At 47.4% G+C, this 22,368-nt stretch overlaps 2 protein-coding genes across 2 annotated transcripts; both read left to right on the top strand.

Moving 5' to 3' along the window:
• Positions 1-13,478: 13,478 nt before the first annotated feature.
• DFJ58DRAFT_872123 (uncharacterized protein) lies at positions 13,479-15,179 on the top strand (the record flags this gene model as incomplete). The annotated part of the gene is made up of 13 exons (XM_041394341.1): positions 13,479-13,487; positions 13,620-13,725; positions 13,881-13,929; positions 13,984-13,997; positions 14,041-14,062; positions 14,106-14,238; positions 14,307-14,434; positions 14,487-14,530; positions 14,578-14,725; positions 14,881-14,920; positions 14,976-15,022; positions 15,064-15,119; positions 15,166-15,179. 13 exons carry the CDS (start codon positions 13,479-13,481, stop codon positions 15,177-15,179), a joined length of 810 nt encoding a protein of 269 aa, XP_041235551.1.
• Positions 15,180-20,194: 5,015 nt separating this feature from the next.
• On the top strand, positions 20,195-21,765 carry DFJ58DRAFT_848249 (uncharacterized protein; the record flags this gene model as incomplete). The annotated part of the gene is made up of 6 exons (XM_041393604.1): positions 20,195-20,408; positions 20,467-20,675; positions 20,731-20,901; positions 21,018-21,322; positions 21,385-21,492; positions 21,615-21,765. 6 exons carry the CDS (start codon positions 20,195-20,197, stop codon positions 21,763-21,765), a joined length of 1,158 nt encoding a protein of 385 aa, XP_041235550.1.
• Positions 21,766-22,368: the final 603 nt, after the last annotated feature.

The following is a 22,368-nucleotide window of genomic DNA, read 5'->3' as shown; positions in this document are numbered from 1 at the left end:
TCATGATCACCACCGTTGGACAGATTTACTACGCAAAACATCGTTTCACGACATAGCCTTCAGGGATCCAAGTTGCAGCTTCGCCTTCTATCCTTGGATCAACGTCCTGGTAAGTCTCAAGGTAGTCTCCGCTCCTGTGATTTCTAACCTTTACCCAACTAGTAAGATTTTATCTCACAATCTGTGTTACGATTATCATCGTCCTCTTGTTGAGGAGTCATCGTGAGTATCCCAATCTCTCTTCCCTTCTCTCGTTATCTGATCTTATTACCAGATTTTGAATATGTCCGAAGGAACTTGGGAGAAGTTGGCCCAGGTCACTGTCAAGGGCGCTGAACATGACTCTCGTGAACGCTTGCCCCATCCCCAATGTTTGGAAGGGACCCGAGTGGACCTCCTCAACTACATGTACGGAGTATTAGATGACAGATCAAAGAATCAACTCATTTGGCTCCATGGCACAGCGGGCGTCGGAAAGTCTGCTGTTGCGTTTACTGTAGCCGAAAGGATGAGAGGTCTGAAAGTGACAGAGGAGACGAATGTCGAGAAGCGACTCGCAGGAACATTCTTTTTCTCTCGCAAGCACACGAACCGGCGCACAACCGGTCGTCTCTTTGCGACGCTTGCCTACCAGCTGGCCAGCAATTTCCCCAGCGTCAAGACGCACGTGAATAAAACCATCCTCGAGAACCCTGCTCTACTACACCCCGATGGTTCTCTTCGCAGTCAGATGGAGGCGTTGTTCTCCCGACCTCTGCGGCAGCTCAAATACAGACTACGCGACTGCCCGCCTTTGGCGTTCGTTATTGATGCCCTCGATGAATGCACAGAATCTACACCTGAATCCCTCGATCAATCCACAATTGAACCCTTTGACGAAAACAAATCCGAAATCGAGCTTGCTGAACTCATCTCCTTGCTGGCACAAGCTCTTCGAGATCCTGATCTCCCCGTGACCCACATTCTAGTTACAAGCCGCTCGGAAGCGCATATTCATGAAGCCATGCAGCACGAAGATGTGCGCCCGCTGCTGTGTGAGATACCAGTGAAGATTTCCGGACAGGGCGTTGCTACCACCATCTCGCTAGACGGCGCAGATGTCGACGAAGACATCTATCTTTTCTTGCAGCATTCCTTCAGAAAACTGCAAAATCGCTTTCCCACTTTCCCGCAGCCAACGAAGGTTCAACTCGAGCAGCTAGCGAACCGAGCGGGGAGACGTTTCATCGTGGCGTCTACAATGATGAAGTTTATCGATGATCGACACAATGATCCCTACGACCGACTTGAGCTCATGCTCGAACTAGCGAGTGACTTGCTTCCGGGAACGGAGGTGTACAAGTTATACGACCGTATTCTCTCCACATGCGCCGACCCGACGCAGGCATACATGCACTTGTCCGTCGTTGCTGCCCTTGCAGATCCTCTGCCTATGTCACAAATCTCAAAACTTCTTGGCCCTGGTCAGGGCAGGGACGTCGAAAATGTGCTGATGCAACTGCGGTCTGTCATAGATGTTCCCACCGACAACAGTCTGCCTGTGAATATCTATCACTCATCTGTTCGTGACTATGTTTCCCACCGCTCCAACTGCAGCCTCCCTCAAGCAAAATATATCACATCACCGCACTCCCTACTGGCACTTTCCTCTCTCCGTTTGATAGTGCGCGAGATTCCAGAAAGCACAGCCCTCCTTGACGCGCTCTCAGAATTGAACAAACAGAGTCAAGCTACGAAATCCCACGACCCCAAAAATCTGAAACATGCATTAGCCTTCACGGTCCAGCCACCTGAGCCACTGCAAGTGCTTATAACCCTGCTATGGCTTCGGGACTATCGTAATTCGGAATTAAATTTCTGGCTGGAGACCCAAGACGGGCGTGCTTGGCTACAAACCGACGAAGCGAAAGGCTGGCTTCAGACGCAGGAGGGGAAAGAATGGTTGCGGACCTTGCACGGGAGACGTTGGCTGGGGACACAGGGTGGGCGAGATTGGCTTCAGACGCATGAGGGGAAAGAATGGTTGCGGACCTTGCACGGGAGACGTTGGCTGCGGACACAGGGTGGGCGAGATTGGCTTCAGACGCATGAGGGGAAAGAATGGTTGCGGACCTCGCACGGGCGAGATTGGCTGCAGACACGGGGCGGGCGAAACTGGCTGCAGTCCCAGGCTGGGGAAGACTCGCTGCAGAACTTGGACTTCTTGCAGTCCCAAGGGGAGCAGGACTGGCCACAGCCCTCGGGCAGGTGGGAGGGGCCGGAAGGAGAGTGGAGGACGGATTCGCTCTGGCTGGACCCGGACGACTCGGTGCAGAACTCGGACTTAGTGCAGTCCCAAGGGGAGCAGGACCGGCCACAGCCCTCGGGCAGGCGGGACGGACTGGGAGGAGGGTGGAGGATGGACCGGCTCTGGCAGAACCCGGAGGGATGGCGCTGGCTGCAGACCCTTGGCGGGAAAGAGTGGCTGCAGTACCAGGGGGGAAGTGACTTGCTACAGTCCACGGGTTGGCTACAGTTCACGCATGGTCGAAACTGGCTCCAGAACTCGGGCGGGAGAGACTGGCTGCAAACCCAGGGTGGGCGAGACTGGCTGCAAACCCAGGGTGGGCGAGAGTGGCGGCAGACCCAGGAGGGGCGAGAGTGGCTGCAGACATTGCATGGTAAGGCATGGCGGTTGACGAATGTCTGGGTGACAATGGAAGAATTCTCGAGCACGTTGGAAGCAACTGGAGAGTACAGCATCATTGCAGCATCGCCTTCACAGTCAGCTTTGCAAGTAGTCCAGCAGTTCAAAAGCTTGCCGGATTTCTTGATGTTTCCGGTATTCCTGGCGTTAAGGCACCCGGATCATGCAACCTCTGCAATAATACAGCGTCATGTCCCCCCAGACATGGAGATCATCCATGCTATGATGGCTTTTTCGAGTTTTGCCTACGAAGCATGGAAACGAAGTCGTTCAGCTTCCGAGGCTCTTCAATACGCATGTCAAAACTGGGCTGTTCATCTCTCGCGAGCCCCGATTCCATGGTCCGAGAGCCTCGCCCACACATTCAAGGCTTTCTGGAATCACTCTCTCCTCTCTTGGCTCGAAAGGCAGTGGTGTTTGAAGGATCTGCAATCCTGTCTCACTATTCTGTCCGAAGGCCATAAACTTGCAATGGTGTGTTTCCAACGATTTTCCTGACTTCACAACTGACCCTGTTCGTATAGGACCATCTCCAATTTCCTGAGTCATCTCAATAATAGTTGTGAAACTGCTGGTTTTATGCAACACGTCATACCATTGTCATCGCACATTGATTTCTTGCTGTTACATTACTCATTAAACGTTTCGTATGTTGCACAATACTCGCATAGCCTTGGGGTGGATTTAATACTGATTCCACAATATACATACAAGTCGCCCAGCGGACACTGCAATGAAGAAAGAATGACTGTCTTCTTTCGATCTATGTGGTCTGACCTTGGCTAGGATATCAGGAGAAACCAAGACGCTGCCAGAGTGGTACCTGACATCCAAAGTTAAAGGTCGCTCTTATCCGTCCATACATGCACCGAGTGTGGAGCTAGCGTACATAATACTCAATGTGATGTTACTTAAGTTAATCAAGACAAACCAGCCCCTGGAGGGTACTGGCTTGTATTGTTACTAGTCACTGCTCCTGACCGCAGATCAACATAATGCTGAGCGCTGAGGCCTGAGGACGCGCAGCTAGCAAGTTCTGGCGGGTTTCAATCACCTATTGAAATAAGCGCATGCACATACTGATGCTACATTGACCAAGTGTGATGCATAGACAATAGTCCGCGCTACATATACAGTAAAAAAAGTAAATAAAAAAATGTAATCGAGCACACAATTACTTATGAGCGAGCTGCTCTCGGAGCCTCTGTGATATAGCCATCCTGCTCCTCATTCGAGATATCTTCCAGCGTTCTCTGCTTCGTCTCGGGAATGAGAAGTGTGGAGAAGACACCAGTCAACATAAACAGAGCCAAGATCTCCATACTATGAAACCAAATTTAGCTTCTGAACACGGGTCCGAGAATGTTCAGGCTGCTCACATGTGTTGCACGAATGCATTTGTGCCGCCGATGTTGATAAGCTGAGCAAAGCCGACCTGGGAAATGATAGCGCCGAGCTTGCCAGTAGCGGCAGAGATACCGAAGGCTGTCGAACGGTAACGAGTGGGGAAAGCCTCTCCGGGAATAACGAAAGTGGTGGTATTGGGGCCAAAGTTTTGGAAGAAGTTGGTGACGCAGTAAAGGAACACAAACGCGTTCTTGCTTGAGGGAGAGGCGTCCAATTTATCATAAGCGAAACCTGCACAGTAATCGTCAGTCTCATACGTAATCGTAGTGGTGAGATGTACAGACCCATAATGATGAAAAGACCCGTGAGTACAGAGAAACCCATCAGTTGAATGGGCTTGCGGCCCCATGAATCGATAAGAAAGAAAGATGCATAATATCCTGGAATCAAGCCCGCCACGGAGAGGATGAGATTCCCCACACAAGTGTTGTACAAGTTCTGGTAAACATAAAGTGGGGAGGTTTTGTCACCGGTGGGACTGCCAAAGTTGATTGCAGTCAAGATGATGGAGCTGTTTAAGCCAAGGCCGTAGTAAGCGATCTGGATGTGAAGATTAATTTGCGACCTCAAAAGAGCTAAATTTGGACTTACATCGAGAGCGAACCAGGAGTAGGAAGTGCCGATCAAGACTTTCAAGTTTTTCCACTGGCTGAAGTATGCAGCAAAATCTGCGCGGGTTGCCTTCGGGGCTGAGGCATGCTGCACGGGAAGATCTTCGTCCGTGGAGTGATGTTTTGGATTCATGACGTCGGTGATATCTGCAGTAGCCTGTGCGACATTGCGCTCGATATCCATTGTAAAACGAGGAGTTTCAGGGATAGTGAGACGGAAGTAAAGTGCAAAAACACCGGGGATGCATCCAAGACCAATGACGAGACGCCACATATAATCGACAGGGACGACGCAAGGGAAAGGGGAATTGAGGATTTCATCCTTATATGCTTGGACGACAATGATACCGATGATGGCGCAAGCTGGGCTCAGGATGGATTAATGAAATGATTGGAGTAGAAAAATAAGGACTGACCAAATTGACCCCATCCTTGTGCAGAGAAGACAGCAGTCATGAGACGACCACGTGAACGTGTAGCGGCGAATTCTGAGGAAATAATTGCGCTGAGAGGGTAATCACCACCAACACCGACACCCATCTATAGACAGAGAGTTAAGGTAGAGACGTTGGAGAAGTTGGCTGGACTTACAACGAAACGCCAGACAACAATGACACCGATAACGCTCACTGCTGGGGCCTGGCCTGCGAGGGCCTGAGCGAAAGTGGCAACAATCATGATCATGAGCTCAACACCGTCTAAGAAAGATTGATTAATGAAGGTGGATAGGTTGAAGAAGAAATAAGACTGACACATCCTTTTGCGGCCCACGACATCTGCGAGCCATCCGAAAAGTAGTTGACCAACCAAGTTACCAACAGGAGTTGCTACCTTGATACCCAAAGATTGGTTGGTGTTGAGTTGATTACCTTTGTATAAGTTAAGACAACACGATCGGAGAGAAGGGGCAGGATGCTTACTTGTGTGACCATATACGTAGCCCAACATTGTGGCGGCGATGTTGATAGCAAATATATCGTAGCTGGGGATAGGTGAGCGGAAGTAACTACCATACGGTATAGAAACTTACGCGTCGGTGAAGAAACCTACACTAGCGACCAAGCAAACCTTGACATGGAACCACCTAGGAGTGAAATAAGATTTTTTGGAGAATTTAAGATATTGTGAAACTTACGAGAAGGGTGCATTGTCAATTACTTCGAGAGCAGCGCGGCGGCGCTCATCAAGGGTTACGGTAACCTGCTCCTTCTCATGGTACGAACCATGGCTGGATTGTTGGTCAGGAATTGTAGCCATCGGGAGTTAGGGAGGATAAGGACCCTGAGATTATGGGGAAAGGCTGCAGCTGATACCCGCCTGCCTAAATATTGACATTTATACTGTACCGCATGGATGATGTTCACTGGATTCTCAGGCCTAGAAGGGTGATCGTATCCGCCCCGCCTTTGTAAGGTTTATGTGGACAGCGCCATATCCTTGGGGGGACACGTTCGTACGTCTGTAGCCAATCATTGTTCTCATGGAGGATCCAGGTACACCATCATTGGTGTCGTGACTTGACGTGAGGTTTATTTATGTAAGGCCGTGCGAGAACCTCCGAGCGGGCGCCTGCAACAAGTTGGTATGTCTCCGGCCGGATGTCAGTAAAACGTTTGCTTGGGATCAAACTAGCACTGCAGTTGACAAGGACAACCGCAGTGCACTGGAATACCTACAGCTTCTGGTTTGTCTGTCAGAATCAGACTCCCACGAGGAGGAACACTTTACTTGTCTCTGTACATCCAATGACCTTACAGCAATTTGCAGATCTACGCCAGGCTGGAGGAAAAAAACATACATTCAGCAATTATAATTAAGTCGGATAACTTCCAACGGTCGACCGGTCAATATTTCAATCTCGATCTACGATGGAACGATACATATCCAAGGAACGAAGAAAATTGCTCTGCAGCTCTGAGCAGTCAATACGATACATTTGGAAGACGCTTCAGGAGACTGGCGAAGTCATGAGGACACCGGTTTGTGCAGGTCAAACTCGCATCCTCCACAGCCTCGATGCAAACATGAGCTATTGCCTATTCTCAGTTCGCTGTTCTGCGTACCTCATATAGTCCAATGGCTGATCTTAGCGCTCTATATGTCACCGTGGTCAGCGATGGTCCTGCCAGGCGTGGTTTTTCTTCCCGATGACCACTTTCTGATTTACCCCCGTCTATCGTCATAGAGGGAGCTCACCAACTTTCTGCAAACTTGAGTTGTCCCGAAGAGCGTACCCATCCAGAATCTGTCAAATCCCTTCTGTCTCACTTGAATCACTTCTGTCGCTTACGCGCCAAGTTGGGCTGCACCCAATGAGGCTGTTTTACACGCTGTCTCCCTTTTATCAGACGTCCGTTGCCCTGTCTCCTGTTTGTGCATCGTCTCGGGCTACATCGAGATGTATGGAGAGGTTGTTGCAGCTGTTCTGCTTCGTCCATATAAAGATTTCCTTGCTGACACAGACCCTATACTGATCCATGAACCAGATCATAGCACGATCCTTCAACCAGACGTAGCCCTCGAACCCGATCCGCGTCAGCCGTTGTCATGGGCTTCGCTAGCTCCGCCTGAGGCAGCAAGTTTGATGCCTTGCAGGGAATTTTCGTGCGTGGCTTTTTCATCTGGTTTTGCGGCGAGCTGTGGTACACTTCATCTCCATTTGCTGGATTTGATCTTGGGTTTGAAAGTAGTCTTTCCCCCTTGTCTGAGTTCTTGCGTGGGCGATCAGCAGTTGCACTACGATAACCTACGTACTTGGTGTGTGGCACTATACCCTGTGTACTATTACTTGAACGCCAACAACTTTCAACTTTGGCCCTGCCCGAAGAACAAGTGTGATGAATGGCCAGATTGCTGTCCAAAAAGCGAGTTGGCTTGGCTAGGCGCGCAGTCACCAGTACCCATTCTTGTACTACATACGTCGAGACTTGAGAAGCGTGACGTGAAACCTTACAAGCTACTGTGTGGCCAAATGTAGAAGTTTTCAATACTATGAAATTATGTAATAGGCCGGGTCAAGCTCATTTCTCTGACCGAGCCGACTCAGCTTCGGGAATTCGGAATTACAGTACTTATTACTGTTTGGCTGCACAGGCGGCAGTACTTGTCAAGGCCCATCTGTTCGTCCATGTGGACAGGAACGCCTCTCACTTCACGGCTCGTCTGTCGTTCAGCAACCCTTCGAGCGTTCTCCAATGCCGCTACTTCCCTACGGCCTATCTCACGTCCGAGTCACGGATTGAGTGGAAAGCCTATGAGGAGTTTGTATGCACGCCCATCCTCTTTGAAGTTGACGCCTTTCATCTCAAATTTCACCTCGTCTTCCATTCTCCACGCGAATGACGCGCGTGCAGCCACTAGCGCTCCGAAGTCAGTTGATTCCGACAATGTAACTGTGAAAGACCAGAGAAGAAAAGATTGGATAATTGTCAAACGACTGATGAGTCACGTCTGGCCGAAAGATGACTGGGGCACACGTGGTCGTGTTGTCTTTGGATTTGGGCTTTTGATTGCTGGCAAGGTGTGGTGTGCTGCACAAGAAATCAGGGGGTGACTGAATCCAAACATAACTTCATCAGGTGTTAAATGTTCAGGTGCCCCAGCTGTTCAAGTCCGTGATTGACGCGTTAAACCTAGACGTAATGGCCGATTCGACAATATGGGTCGTTGCAGGTTCTCTCATCCTCGGATGTGAGTCCATAGCTATGTGAATTCACCACTTCTTTTAACAAATCTTTCAGATGGGGCTGCTCGGACGGGAGCTACGCTATTTGGAGAGCTATTGAACGTTGTCTTTGCCAATATTGGTCAACAAGCGGTTCGCAGAGTTGCTAGGGAGACCTTTGAGCATCTCTTGAACCTGGATCTCAAGTTCCATCTCGCACGACAAACTGGTGGACTTACACGTGCGATCGACCGCGGTACCAAGTATGTCGCATTTCAACAATGTGATACAACTTTTGAATCTCGCATCTCAGGGGTATCACGTTCATGCTCCAGGCCATCATTTTCCGCATCTTCCCGACTGCCCTGGAGATATCCATGGTTTGTGGAATACTTGTGAGCAAAGATCCGATTCAGTTTTCTTTCTTACCCACCACTGAAATAGACTTGGAAATTTGGCTGGGATTTTGCCGCAATCACTGTCACTGCTTTAGCTGCATACACTTGGTTCACCGTTCGCACAACCTCATGGAGGTCAGTGTCATCTATCTTATCCGGCTAATTTACTCAATTTCTTCAGAACTCAATTTCGTCGCGATGCAAACAAAGCGGACAATAAAGCTGCGACCGTAGCAATTGACTCGCTCATCAATTATGAGGCAGTTAAGGTATCTCTCTGTTACATGTTATCATCTTTTTGCGTAAACTCCGTTGCAGCATTTCAACAACGAGAAATTTGAGATTGCACAGTACGATAAACATCTCAAACAATACGAAAAATCTTCCGTGAAGATCACCACATCTTTGGCGTATCTGAATTCCGGCCAGAATGTAATTTTTTCCACGGCGTTAACAGCCACAATGTTCCTTGCCGCACAAGGAGTCATGAAAGGTATGTTTGGCTGAACTTTCATAACGCATCTTTAGTCTTAGACAAGCTTTGATCAGGGACCATGACTGTTGGTGACCTCGTCATGGCGAACCAACTAATTTTCCAGCTGTCACTTCCCTTGAATTTCTTGGGTAGTATCTATCGCGAGCTACGCCAAAACCTCTTGGATATGGAAGTATTGTTCAATCTTCAAACTGACAATGCTCCCGCCAAGGTACGTTCTAGGCTGCTTCGTCACAAGTTTTTACCGACATGATTTCCTGGGAAAGGATAAAGAGAACGCAAAACCGCTGGCACTGAAAGGCGGTTCTATTCGTTTTGAGAACGTGAACTTCGGCTATCATCCAGATCGGCCCATCTTCCGCAACTTGTCCTTCACTGTTCCGGCGGGTAAAAAAGTGGCTATAGTTGGTCCGTCCGGATGCGGGAAGTCTACGGTCTTCCGTCTCCTGTACCGTTTCTACGATCCATCTTCCGGTCGGATTTTCATAGATGACCAGGACATTCACGACGTCCAGGTGCAGAGTCTCCGGGAATCTATTGGTGTAGTTCCACAGGATACGCCGCTGTTCCATTCTGATATCATGCACAATGTGCGGTATGGCCGCCTTGATGCCACGGACGACGAGGTAAAAGCGGCTGCAATGAAAGCAAGCGTTCATGACACGGTCATGGGTCTTCCCGAAGGCTACAAGACCACGGTCGGCGAGAGAGGTTTAATGATTTCTGGAGGGGGAAAAGCAGCGGTTGGCAATTGCACGTGTGTTTGCTTAAAGATCCTTCGATCCTTTTCTTTGATGAGGCTGTGAGCTTCCATGTGCCTGATTTGCATTTAGGATATTCCTTGACCCGCGATTTTCAGACATTCAGCTCTAGATGCTCACACGGAAACTGAGCTTATGCGTAGTATAAACAACACGTTGCTGGTCAAGGCACGGACAAGCATATTTATTGCTCATAGACTCCGCACCGTGGTTGAAGCAGGTGAACCTCAGCCACACTCTATTTTTTCTCAGGCATACTGATGGCTGGATCGTAGATTTAATTATCGTGCTTAAGGATGGCCAGGTTGCGGAAAAGGGCACTCATGAGGAATTATTACGCCTAGGCGGTTTGTATCATAATATGTGGGTCCAGCAGGCCTCTGATAATTCATTGGAGAGCATGGCTGAGTCTTGAGCTCCTGGCCAATGCTATTAATTATTGTAGTGGAGAGTCCTCGACAGTGTGCAACATTGCTTTGGACTGCAATCCACAAATGAATATTAATTTTGATCATGTTAAGAAAATATAATAATTTCTAATGTTGAAGGGTGCATGGCATCAACTATCACTTGGGATCTACGTGAACTGCTCTTGTCCAAAGCGTGTAAACGTGCGTGATGCTGTGATAACTCCCATAGGCAAGTGTGTATACAGCAAACGTGGGTCACCGAATCGCAAATCATCGACCATAGTTCCCGTCCAGTGTAACTCTTGCCCTCGTCTGTCCGCCCTCGAGCCAGATCCACGTTTCAAGCCCACTAGTAGGATCTGCAGAGGGGAACACGATATTCCGTACACCGTGGCCCCATCCTGGGCTACTGTAGCCACCGTATCTGAGACATCATGCATGCAATGAGAGAAGATGGAGTAGATGATGAGCATGCACTGAACTGAACGGGTCAGGTGAAGATCACATACCCAGAGTGCTTGTCAAAACAAAATATAACATCCTTCGTAGGCTCACGGGCGCACCACTCGTCGCCATGATCTGTGAAGAAAGCACACAGCCATATGATAAGCGACAAGACAAAAGTTGCAAATCTGCGAACTTACCGTGCCCGGAGATCACTGCGTGTAGGTTCTTGACGTTGGCATTTAACGCATCCCAGAACGGTTGGTCTTTTTCCGCCTGATGACGGGTCAGTAGTAGCCTGTGTTGATCCCTGGGATAGAGTATCGGCTGAAAACAATCCATAGAAGTGAGCAACTGAACGATGTCAAACACATTCGATTTCACTCACCATTTAGTCCTGGGTTTGCTGTGGTGTTCAGTGTCTTTTGCACACTCTCGATTGCATGTCTTTCATTGTGTATTTCAGAATGAGGACATGGTAATTGAATAAAACCCACTTACGGAGGTATATGTACGAAGGCTAAAGCTCCTCGCTCTCTCCTTTCTACTGAATCCCACCCAGCTTCCATTGCAGCTATCTCGCGCTCAATCCATCCTGCTACAGAGGCGTCCACCCAGTCGGGGTAGTGGCACAGATGTGGATCCTGGGGACCAACCACCTGGCAGTCGAAGGACGTCAGTGAATCGACCAAAGACTCCCTGGCAGAAGGTAGGAGTATACCTCGAGAATCAAAAAACCACAGGATCAAAGCAGGCGTCAGATCTGGAAACAAAATAGGAAGGTAAGTAACGACGAACGCTCCTATGCTTTGATAGGCACCTGTCGCTTTTTCGTAGACCTACAGATAAACAATCATTTGTACAGTCAATAATCCCGATTGAAAAGTCACACTTCAATAACATACTGGAACCCAATAATTGCCCTCCCCTCCCCTCCCCTCCAATACCAGGTGGTGCGGTGCGAGTGTAGCTTAGATAACTATCGAGCTGCTCCCGTCGTATTTCTTCAAGATGTGTGATGTTTGCCTCATTGTCATGATTCTAACAAACATTATTTTCGTCATGTACATCCCTAGGAACGATTCATATAAAAATAGACTCACCCCATATGTAGAAGAGAAGGGGATCTTTGCTTCATTTAGAGGAGCCACTATGCGGTCGATGAGAGTGGTGGAATTCTCCCGAAATGTATCTATGTGAAATAAGTAGGGCTAACAATCAGCCCAAGTCAATTTGAGCGCACCTTCGCCAGTGATTAAATCACCATTCAGTACGCTGGAGATGTTGTGTCGTTACTAACATCCAACTTGGAGGAAAGTGAACAAAATCCATACACGTAGTCAGGCTTCTCAGCAGCCAGTACACCGCGCATTAAGCGTGTGCTATTAACATCCTGTTGAGGTCCCCAATCATCCCAGGGATTTTCGCCATAATGGAGATCCGAGAATACGGTCAGTTTAAAAGTCCCAGAAGAACTGAAGGTGATACGTGGTTTATCAGGATACGGGTTGAGATGAGAGGTCACATCGACCGCTGGAAATTCCGCCTGTCTTGAAGATGCTGGTAGAATCTGAGTGTATACATGATTCGTTTAAGTGTCTAGGACAATACATACCACGGTGAGGCAAACTTGGAGATGCTTTCACCATTCCTGCACAGAAAAGGGCCAGTGAAGTGGCAAGGATTCTTACATGCAAACACAAGAGGACCATGGCGTGAGTACTTGGTCCAGAACCCTGCAAGGTCAACGAAGTGAAGAGATTTTGTTGAAGGGTTTTCTTTATTTCTTACGTACTCCTCGCATGCAACATGGACACTTCGGAAGCGCCGTATCAACGGTCAATTCTGCAAAGTTCACACCTTGGTGACCTTAGCGCTCTAGCTCTCGTGACTTGCTCTAAAAATAACTATATTCACACAGGATTCACTCCGAGATCACTTGACATATACTTTATTGGTTGTAAAGAAATAAACTGCCAGTGGGGCTACTACTTACTGCTCAAGATCCTAGAACCTCAAAGACTGTTGGCGCTGATGCAAATTTCCTTGTGTCTGTTTAGAAACCCAATGTGCAACTTTACGAGAGCCTGACTCGAAGGTTTGTCAATTATGTACAATGTTTTGCAAATGCTCAGCGCTTACGGTTATACCACCACAGTGACCGTGACACTTGCATAATATAACCTTACTCTCGTCCTCTTGTACTATTCTGAACTTATCTTGCCTTTTCACTCAGGCTTGTGCAAGACTTCCAACAGCAAATGCTGGGCAGACTCCTCGAAGCGCAAGCAGTTCAGATTGTGCAAAAGCCAATCGACAATTGCTGCTGCTGAGATCTGAGAGGCAGAAACTGCTTTGAAGGAACAACGTCATGTCATCGTGGATGTTCTGTCATCATCTGTTTATTACCTCAACGGTGTGTCACAGTTGGTAATACTTGGTATACATATAAAAGTAGTTTCTTGCAGAATGTTCGAAATTTGCAATGTGAAGCGCATCCCTCAATTATCCTTGTCGGAATTCACACTGCTACTTGACAATGGTGGCCATACAGGTCGTAGAAACCTCTCTGAGTCACTCACTGCATTGTCAATTTCATTGATGGTGAGGGTGAGCCATCGTGCCCAGAGTCATTCAAGTTCTTTATTTTCAGGACGTGGTCAATATCCTACTCATATTCATACCTTTGGACTTCATATCCCAGAACATGGACTGGGACGTTGACCTCACGTGTTTGTTTAGTTTTATGTCGTCGGTGTTGCTGCTTTACTCAATGATCTGTCCACCACTCTGAAGTTATTCACAACTGGCGATGATCCTGGGTCAATCAAGAATTGTTCAGACGTCTGTGAGTGCCTTCATATGGCCACTATTTGGGATATATTGACCTCGAGTTAGATGCTTGGATCGATCTTGTCAAACACATTTCCCATCCTTGGTTATTTGTTTCTCGCCGGTAAGGGACCTCTACATTGAAGGATAGTATACACTCACTCGGTATAGGTGGATTATATCATACACAAGAATCTTCCAATGGTGCTGGAGCTCAGGCGTGCGTCTGTTCTTCTGCCATTTAAATCCTCAGTTGAATTGCAATCATTTTTAGATCTGCTTCCATAAGTTAGCTGACTTATTCATCAAAGTGATAACTAACCAATTCTAGCTTATGACTTTGTCGTGCATAGGTACCTATATCTTTAACTTAAGAGTTTCGCTCATGTTCTACAGCGCTTGTTATTCCCAAGGCCTATACAAGTACCACAGATGCTGGAATGCAGAATTATTGCCCCTGATGAATGCCCCACCATGGGCCCACTCTTTATCTCCAGAGAAACTGCCATATTGCTCCTTGGACTTTACTGTAGCTTTTGATTTCAGGCATGTTCTAATATCTTATTCTTTAATGCACTCATTCAAGGGTTCAGTTAGAATTCGAGTCCAAATCTCTTCACTGCGCTTTCTCCACCTAAGGATGAACAAAACAGTGAGGAAATGGTGTCATCGGCAGTGACAGAGGAAACAGATTCTCACATGGGAATGGCCGTTACTGGTATTGTGTAAGTTTGGTCTCGTCATATGCTACGCAGGGTGTTCACTGTCGTTCATTAGACTTTTATCGGTAACTGTGGTCATTGCATTTTGTGCTGAGTATCGTGAGTGTCCCACGCTGTTCCCTTGATCCCATGTTCAATTGTACCAGTGATTGCATCCATTGAGGAAACTGCAGTCCGCTATTCCATCTCGAAGGCCTTCATTGGCAATACTGCAGAACATGTCACTTCAGCCTGGATCGCAACAAAGAACAGATACGAGCTCATCATCACCCATTTTGCATTGGGAATTCGATTGTGAGTGTTTGACTGTTCATTATGAGATCGTGTTTGTACTGGCTATTGGGCAGCAAATTGCCTGCCTCGTAGTGTCACTTCTTGCAATTGTCAGTTGGATGTATGATCATGTATTGCATCTCTTGAGGTGTTGTTCTCACTGTCCTTTTTGTTAGCGTCGACCAAGCCCTGACATTGCACTTCCATGACTTCGAGGTCTGTTTATTCGGAACATAATCTGTCTCATTATTTAACTTGCTAACAAATTCAGACAATCGTCTTCTTTATTTCTGAATTCCTGGTCAACATATTACTCATGTCAGTTTCCCTCTCATCGAGACTTAACTCACATGCCCCAGGGATGGAAAAGGAAGTCTTATGCTTATTACCCTCTACTTGGTCATCGCTGTCGCATGTAAGTTGTACATTGAGCCATTTAATCACATCCTTATCACCGTTAGTTTGGGTGGCCTGAGTTCCTATCAATTATTGTGACTATTGGTGGCAAATATTTTTTGACACGTCTCTCTGAGACGCTCTCCTTCATTTTCTTTTGACAGCAGAGAGTTGAAGTAGCCAATAATAAACTGGTTTCTGCACTACCTATTTCTTTATGCCACCTATTTTTTCGGCACCACTACATAGTAAATTGCATGATCATGCATGGATTTATCATATTCACAACATTAATATCATGCAAGTGTGAAGGGTCACTTTTCTGAGATACTGAGGCGGTCCCCCTGTCTGGTCATATAGTGTTCATTACAAAAGGTGGTACAAGCTATGCTCTACAAGTAGATCACATAGACTGTTTAGTGCAGTCCACGCGCAACGGTACTCGCTAGCCTCTATGACTTTACTTTCGACCTTTTCAATCACAGCATGTGTGATGACTCGCTTACCCCTGAACATTACTGTCCTTAAATTTATACGGGTAGTAGGTATGAAGGAGATGTCGGCAGAGGTAGTTCAGAGTGTCACATGCTTGCACACGGCACGGTTCCCGTTCAAACCAGCAAACTCAGCTGACCACATTGTACGAAACGGACTTAAGGATACTACTGTTCTGATCAAAAATCATAATGACTTGACTGGAAAATACAGGTGCCCGTGGAACTGTGGTTATATAAAGAAGTGAGACCCCCCCACAGTGACAGTGTGGTCTAGTGAGGCCGAGGTGTAATTACTTAGTAACTTGATGGGTGCGGATCTGAACAAGAGCCTGGCTGGATAAGCGCCTACATGATATGAGTTTCAAGTGGGCAGAAATCCAACTCTACTCACGACACATAGAATTGACAATATAAGGTATGCTCCTCATAAACTTGAAATATCACTGGACTGTCTGTCTCCCTGTCTAGGCCATTATGACATGTCAGGACTACTTGATGTAGCAAACAAGGAAAAAGCATCATAATGTGAGAAGAGTGATGCTGGCGCCAATGCAAACGATGTGATTGCACGTGGACAAAGTATTGGTAGTCGCATTCTTCAAAGATGGCAGATGGGTTGTTACTGGTTCTTGGGACTGCACCCTGCGTATTTGTAACATACAGAAAGGAGCAGTGGTAGGGGGGCCATTCGTGGGACACAGTAACAAGGTGTTTTCAGTTGCGGTATCGCCAGACGACAGGCGAATTGCGAGCGGTGGAAAAGATAACACCATCATCATCTGGGATGTGGAGAGCAAGAAGATGGTATTCGATCCGCTGGCAAAGCATACAAAATGGGTGTCTTTGGTGTGCTTCTCCCCGATGGCAAGAGACTCACAAGTGGGTCATATGATTCGACAGTGATTAATTGGGATACAGAGACTGGCACTGCCCTCTCAACACTCCAGGGTCATCTGGGCGGGGTGTCGAGTGTCACATTCAATCCAGATGGTCTAACATTAGCATCTGGATCATTGCGTACCATCCAGATTTGGCGCACAGATAACGCCGAACTTGTTTTCAAGATCAACGCTCATGAAAATTGGGTTCTCAGTGTTGCATGGTCGCCTGATGGCCAGCAACTTGTCTCTGCATCATACGACAAAAAAGTCAAGTTCTGGGACTCCTCAAATGGATACCAGATTGGTCAACCTTGCACTAGTCACACTTCTGACATTAACTTGCTCGCCATCTCTTCTGATGGTTCCTTCATTGCAACTGTCTCAGACGACAGGACTGTGCAACATTGGAGCACAAAGTCACATCTGTTAAGACCATACTCAAGTAGTATCGGATCCGAAGGGCTTCGGCCTCAGCTCGTGTGCTGTGCCCCTTTCCCGAGTCTTGCCCCTTATTTCAGAGAGCTAAAGTATCGCGTCTAGTGAGACGGATAAGTATTGTAACGGATAAGTCTTGTATCGCAACGGATAAGTATTGCAACGGATCCGTTAAGACTTCCGGATATCGAACGTATAGAGTAACGGCTAATCCGGATCGGATCCGGACTAGAAACTAACGGGTGAGGACTGTCCGAAGACAGAGGTGGATATGTAGACTATAGGAGTCTATCCTAAGTCTCGGAGTAGACAAGAGTAGTGTACTCAAGTCCAGACGGATAACGGAGGGACTTAGAGTCCGGACGGAATGAGTGCAATCTAAGATGATATTCGAACTGATCTACTACAGCGCATATACAAAGGTTTATATACTACGGATAGCTAACGGAATGATCAATAAGCAAAGGTGCGAGGCTATGTACGAAAGTATAAGCAAAGTCTAAGTGGAGCGTATTGGTAAGTCGGATGGATCACGAATCATGAACCGGGAATGAAGTACAAGTAAAAGTGGATTCGTAAGTATAGCGGATCAGTAAGCAAAGCGGAAGTAAAGGATAACCGGTATACCGGTGTACAGGAATACCAAAAGGAGATGAACGATAGTTAGAGTTACATGAACAGGAAATGAAATAAGAATCAAAGTGGATCTGTGGACCGGACGACAGATATGTTCATCGGATCTGGATCAGATCTGAGATCCGGATCATCGGATCTGTAACCGGATATATGGTATATGACACACATCAGGAAACCTGGCATTTCCCTGATTGACCTGTATGGTCTGTTAGCCATGATAAGCTGCTGACCTCAGAGTATGATATACTGTATGCCTGAGATCAGACCAGACAGATCACTCAGGAAAGACAGACATATATTTCATCAGAACACCAATACAAACAGACCTATCATATTATCATTGAGTCCTGAGTCCGTACTATCAGATGGAACAGGCTATCTGTTTGTCAAAATATCAATACCAACAGCCCAATCAGAGCACTCAGGTACTGATACCATCATATACCTGGATTAGCAGGCAGAGCAGAGCCATCTGTCCACCCAACCAACAGGAATAGCGGACACATCAGATAGAACAGGATGTCAATATATTATGCTCTCATGTATGCAAAGACCCATACCATCTGGTATTAGGAACATCAATACTAACAAGAGAATCAGGGATTATCAAGACAACAGACAGTCCAACTAACATTGTATGAGACTTGCAGGTTATATGTCTGCTAAAAGAGCAGTTCTAACAGACCATTAGATAATCACACCTCCATACTGTCGAAGATACATATAATCAGTCATACTGAAAGCCACAATCTCCAGACCAAGCCAACATTGTGCAGAGGCATTATGCAATAGGTACAACAGGAACCACAGTCCCCTCAATCTTAGAATATCCATTTCTCACTTCACCTCGTCATGTCTGCATCTACTTCTGCACGTCCGACATCTGCTTCGTGAGCCTGTGGGGGGTTTATTGTTCTTGTCAATCATGCATCTCCAGACTTGAAAGACCCACCTTCTCTGAGATCCGCTCCTCTGATGGTGCAGCGGCGCTTTGTGCAACATCAACAGCACCTTCGGGCCGGGTTGCAGCAGCGGCCTAGTGATGTTCCGGCCCGCTTGGGCTCAAAGCCGCAACTTAGACTTGGAGCGGCCCAGGCTTGAGAAATTTAGAGCCTGAGCCATGAGCCCAAGCCGGGGGCTTGGGCCCAAGTAAGCTGCGGCCCACACTGTGATGACAAGATATGGCTGGGCTGTAGGTAAAAAGCACCAACCAATATATATGAGTCTCCTGCTCTCCTAGCTGCTACTCTTGCTAGCAAGAACGTTCGACCCTAAAGGATCTCTGACTAGGCTCACGCTCAAGAAAAGAGAGTGGAGAAGGTACTCCAAGTCAAGGTAAGAAACTATGTTCCAGCACATATTGCAGTAACATATCTCCGTATTATACGAGTGGACGGACGTGCATAATATCCCGTATGATACGGGCCAGCGGACCATGGGCCGAGGGTAGATATATCCTCGACTGTGACGGATGGGCCGGGAGTGTTATTATCCCGATGGAGACGGGTGGGCCCAGGTGGGGAATATGTAAAGTAGATGGGTGGGCCGATGGACATGAATTTTCAATAGACGGATCGGCCGAGGTAGTTGGATATTATGTAGATGGGTGTACCAAGGTAGATATGTATCAAATAGCCGGGTATATCAAGGGTGCTTGTTATCACATAGACAGGTGGGCCCAGATATATATCATATTAGACGGGTGGGCCGACGAATTAATATTATTTTGTAGACGGGTGGGCCGAGGGAGTGGTAAAAGATGTATTATATACAGGTGGGGCCGACGGGAGACATATATTGCATAGATGGGTAGGCCGACGTGGGGGTATATAAGATAGACGGGTGGGCCCAGGAGAATGATAATTGTAGACATGATGGAGCTCAGCTAGTTGTATATCATCCAAATCAAAGGAGGTGATTATTCAAAGTCATCTAATGATGTGGTATGGCACGGAGCTTTGCAAAGGGGTGAAGTGGAAACTCGAGCGAAGTGTACCGAGTTCCGAGACCCGGGTCTCAACAAACAAATATGTGATGTCCAGCACACTTCCGATCATCTGGTATCTCATTGAGCAATGGATGATAATAGATCTTTGAAAGCCAACATCATCCAAGCCTACCAAATGCCAAATGCCAAGTTCCGACCACCGAAAATTGAGTGAAGTGTACCAATATCTGAGCCCCAACTATCAAATCCCGAAAATCGACCATCGAGTCCCGACTATCGAGTCCCGACTACCGAGTCATGAAACCCGACGACTGACCATTGAATCCCGACAATCGAGTATCGAGTCCCGACCAACGAGTCCCGTATATTGAGTCCCGACCATCGAGACCCGAGACCCGACGCCCGAGACCCGAGACCCGAGATTCGAGACAAGTTCCAACTATGGTGTCCCGGGTATCAAAATCGAGTGAAGTGTACTGAGATCCGAGGCCCGGGTCTTGACAAACGAGTATCTGACATCCAACAGACTTCCAATCATGTGGTATTTCATTGAGCAATAGATGATAAGAGAAATAGATCTTTGAAAGCTCAGATCATCCAAGGCTCCCTTATCTGATCCTCTCAATCTCCACCCCCTTTAACACCAAAGTGCGGACATTCAGGATTCAGCTTCTGATCTCACAAGATCAATTCAATCATGGATGTTTCTTCCACTTCTGATGATGAAATAACCCTCTTGCGCACTTGGGCCCTGACTGTCACTCATGTGGCATGTGATTATACGGAACAGAAATTCAATGCAGAGAAGACAGGAGGAGACCCAGTTATACCTTCTCCAAACCTAGACACTGATCTGGTGATGGCTTGTGATCAATTGGTTGATCGGCTCATAAAGGCATATAAAAATCCCAGTGAGTCTTCCTGCAGATTCGGAAAATTCGTTTTATCAGTCAAATTGCTTCATCACAGTTCAGATGCCGATTGATATTGCAAGATATAGCAAATTGATCTCCCCAAAGGACATGGGGCGTAATGAAGAGAGAGAGGAAAAGTTGCTCAAGAGGTGTCCTCCTGGCCATGAGGGCACAAAGTTGATCGACATACCCGCGACAATTCTTGATGCATCCGGTGCCATCATCGCATGGTACCTCCCAGACGCCTTGACCGATGCCACCCAGGTGTGTTATATATATTGTGACTGGATGGATATTGAACATCAAATGGTACGTACAGAATGAAATTTGGGCGGCCTCGGATTTGCTAGCTCCCATGCTCGAACAAAGCATAAAGCTCGATGGGATTTGGCGGACTAATCAACAGTGGTTCACACCAAGCTCGGAAAATGATGTCCTAACTCCCGGATGCGTTAATTTATCTCCGGCATGGTTTCAGCAGGGGCACGAGGTAGGATCTGATGAGATGGCGATCTCGGTAGTTAAACTCACCAATCCCATAGAATCAGTCCGATCCGGAGGTATCTGCATCATTGAAGGGACCATCCTCCGAGAACATCCTCAAAGCCATTGCAAGGCCAGCAGCCATTGCCCACAGCGGCACTCAGGGTGATGCATCCTGAGCAGTACTGGGCAGGGTTGCAAGCCTTTGTGAGCCTCGGAGAAAAGGCACGAAGCAAGGAACTGCCGAAGATGTCAGAGACTCTCCAGTACTGGGCAACGGTGTTTAACAGCCTCACCGTCATATGCAATCGGGAAACCCCGAATCATCGAGACCCCTCATCAATTTCTGAATGCTTCGATATTCTCACTAGCATGGGGAATTATTCTAATGCTCGGATGAGTATGCCAAGCCTGCAGCTGGAGTTAAGGTACGATCCGGGGTGCATGGTTGCATTTTCGGGAAGGATTGTCAGACACGCGGTTCATGCAGTGGAAGGGGATCGGATTGCCTGGGCATGGTATATGAGGGATGCTGTTCATGTTTATGCTGGGATTCCGTCGTGTGGATGGGCAAGGTTGGATTGGAAGAAGTAGAAAGGTAGTTACCCGTGTTAGTACCCCACCTTCAAATACATGATACTAAATGTCAGGCACTCCATACTCAACATTCGGGTTTCAGGTCTTGATAGTCGGGACTCGATATTCGAGTATATTCCATAGTGATGTTGTACACATTTCACCGACTACTGAGTACCGGGTTTCGGGTTTTGGTACACGGTACCCGGTACTTGATAGTTGGGACTCGATATTCGATTTCACCGACTACCGAGTACCGGGTTTCGGGTTTTGGTACACGGTACCCGGTACTTGATAGTTGGGACTCGATTATTCGATTTCACCGACTACCGAGTACCGGGTTTCGGGTTTTGGTACACGGTACCCGGTACTTGATAGTCGGGACTTGATATTCGATTTCACCAACTACCGAGTACCGGGTTTCAGGGTTCGGTACACGGTACCCAGTACTCGGTGATTCAAGAAAACAACTCCCAAAATTGATGAGTGTCATGTTTTGAGTTTTGTTTCGATTTATTTTGAGTGTCGAATCTCGGGCTTCGGGCTTCGTGTTTCGGGTCTCGATAATAGGGACTCGATACTTGATGGTCGGCAACTCACATCTCGGGCTTCAGGAGTCGATTGTCGGGACTCGGGTTTCAAGACTCGGTAGTCGGTGTAGAGACTCGCGTTTCTGCAGGCACATATAGGCACATTTCGCACCTTTTCACAACTCATGACAATTGGCCTTCAATGCACAACCTCGCACCATCAGCTATATTCAACTTCTATCATGTCCCTAGTCGTTTTACACATAACGCGCAGCTTTCCCACGAAACGCGCCATAGGCGCGGTACTTTCCCGCACAACGCGCAGCATTCCCACACGCGCACCTTGCGCGCTTTCTCGTGCTTAAGCG

The sequence above is a fragment of the Suillus subalutaceus genome, assembly GCF_016647625.1.
Source record: "Suillus subalutaceus strain FC151 chromosome Unknown DFJ58scaffold_286, whole genome shotgun sequence".
NCBI lineage: Eukaryota > Fungi > Basidiomycota > Agaricomycetes > Boletales > Suillaceae > Suillus > Suillus subalutaceus.
This window is presented reverse-complemented; position numbering and strand designations above follow the sequence as displayed.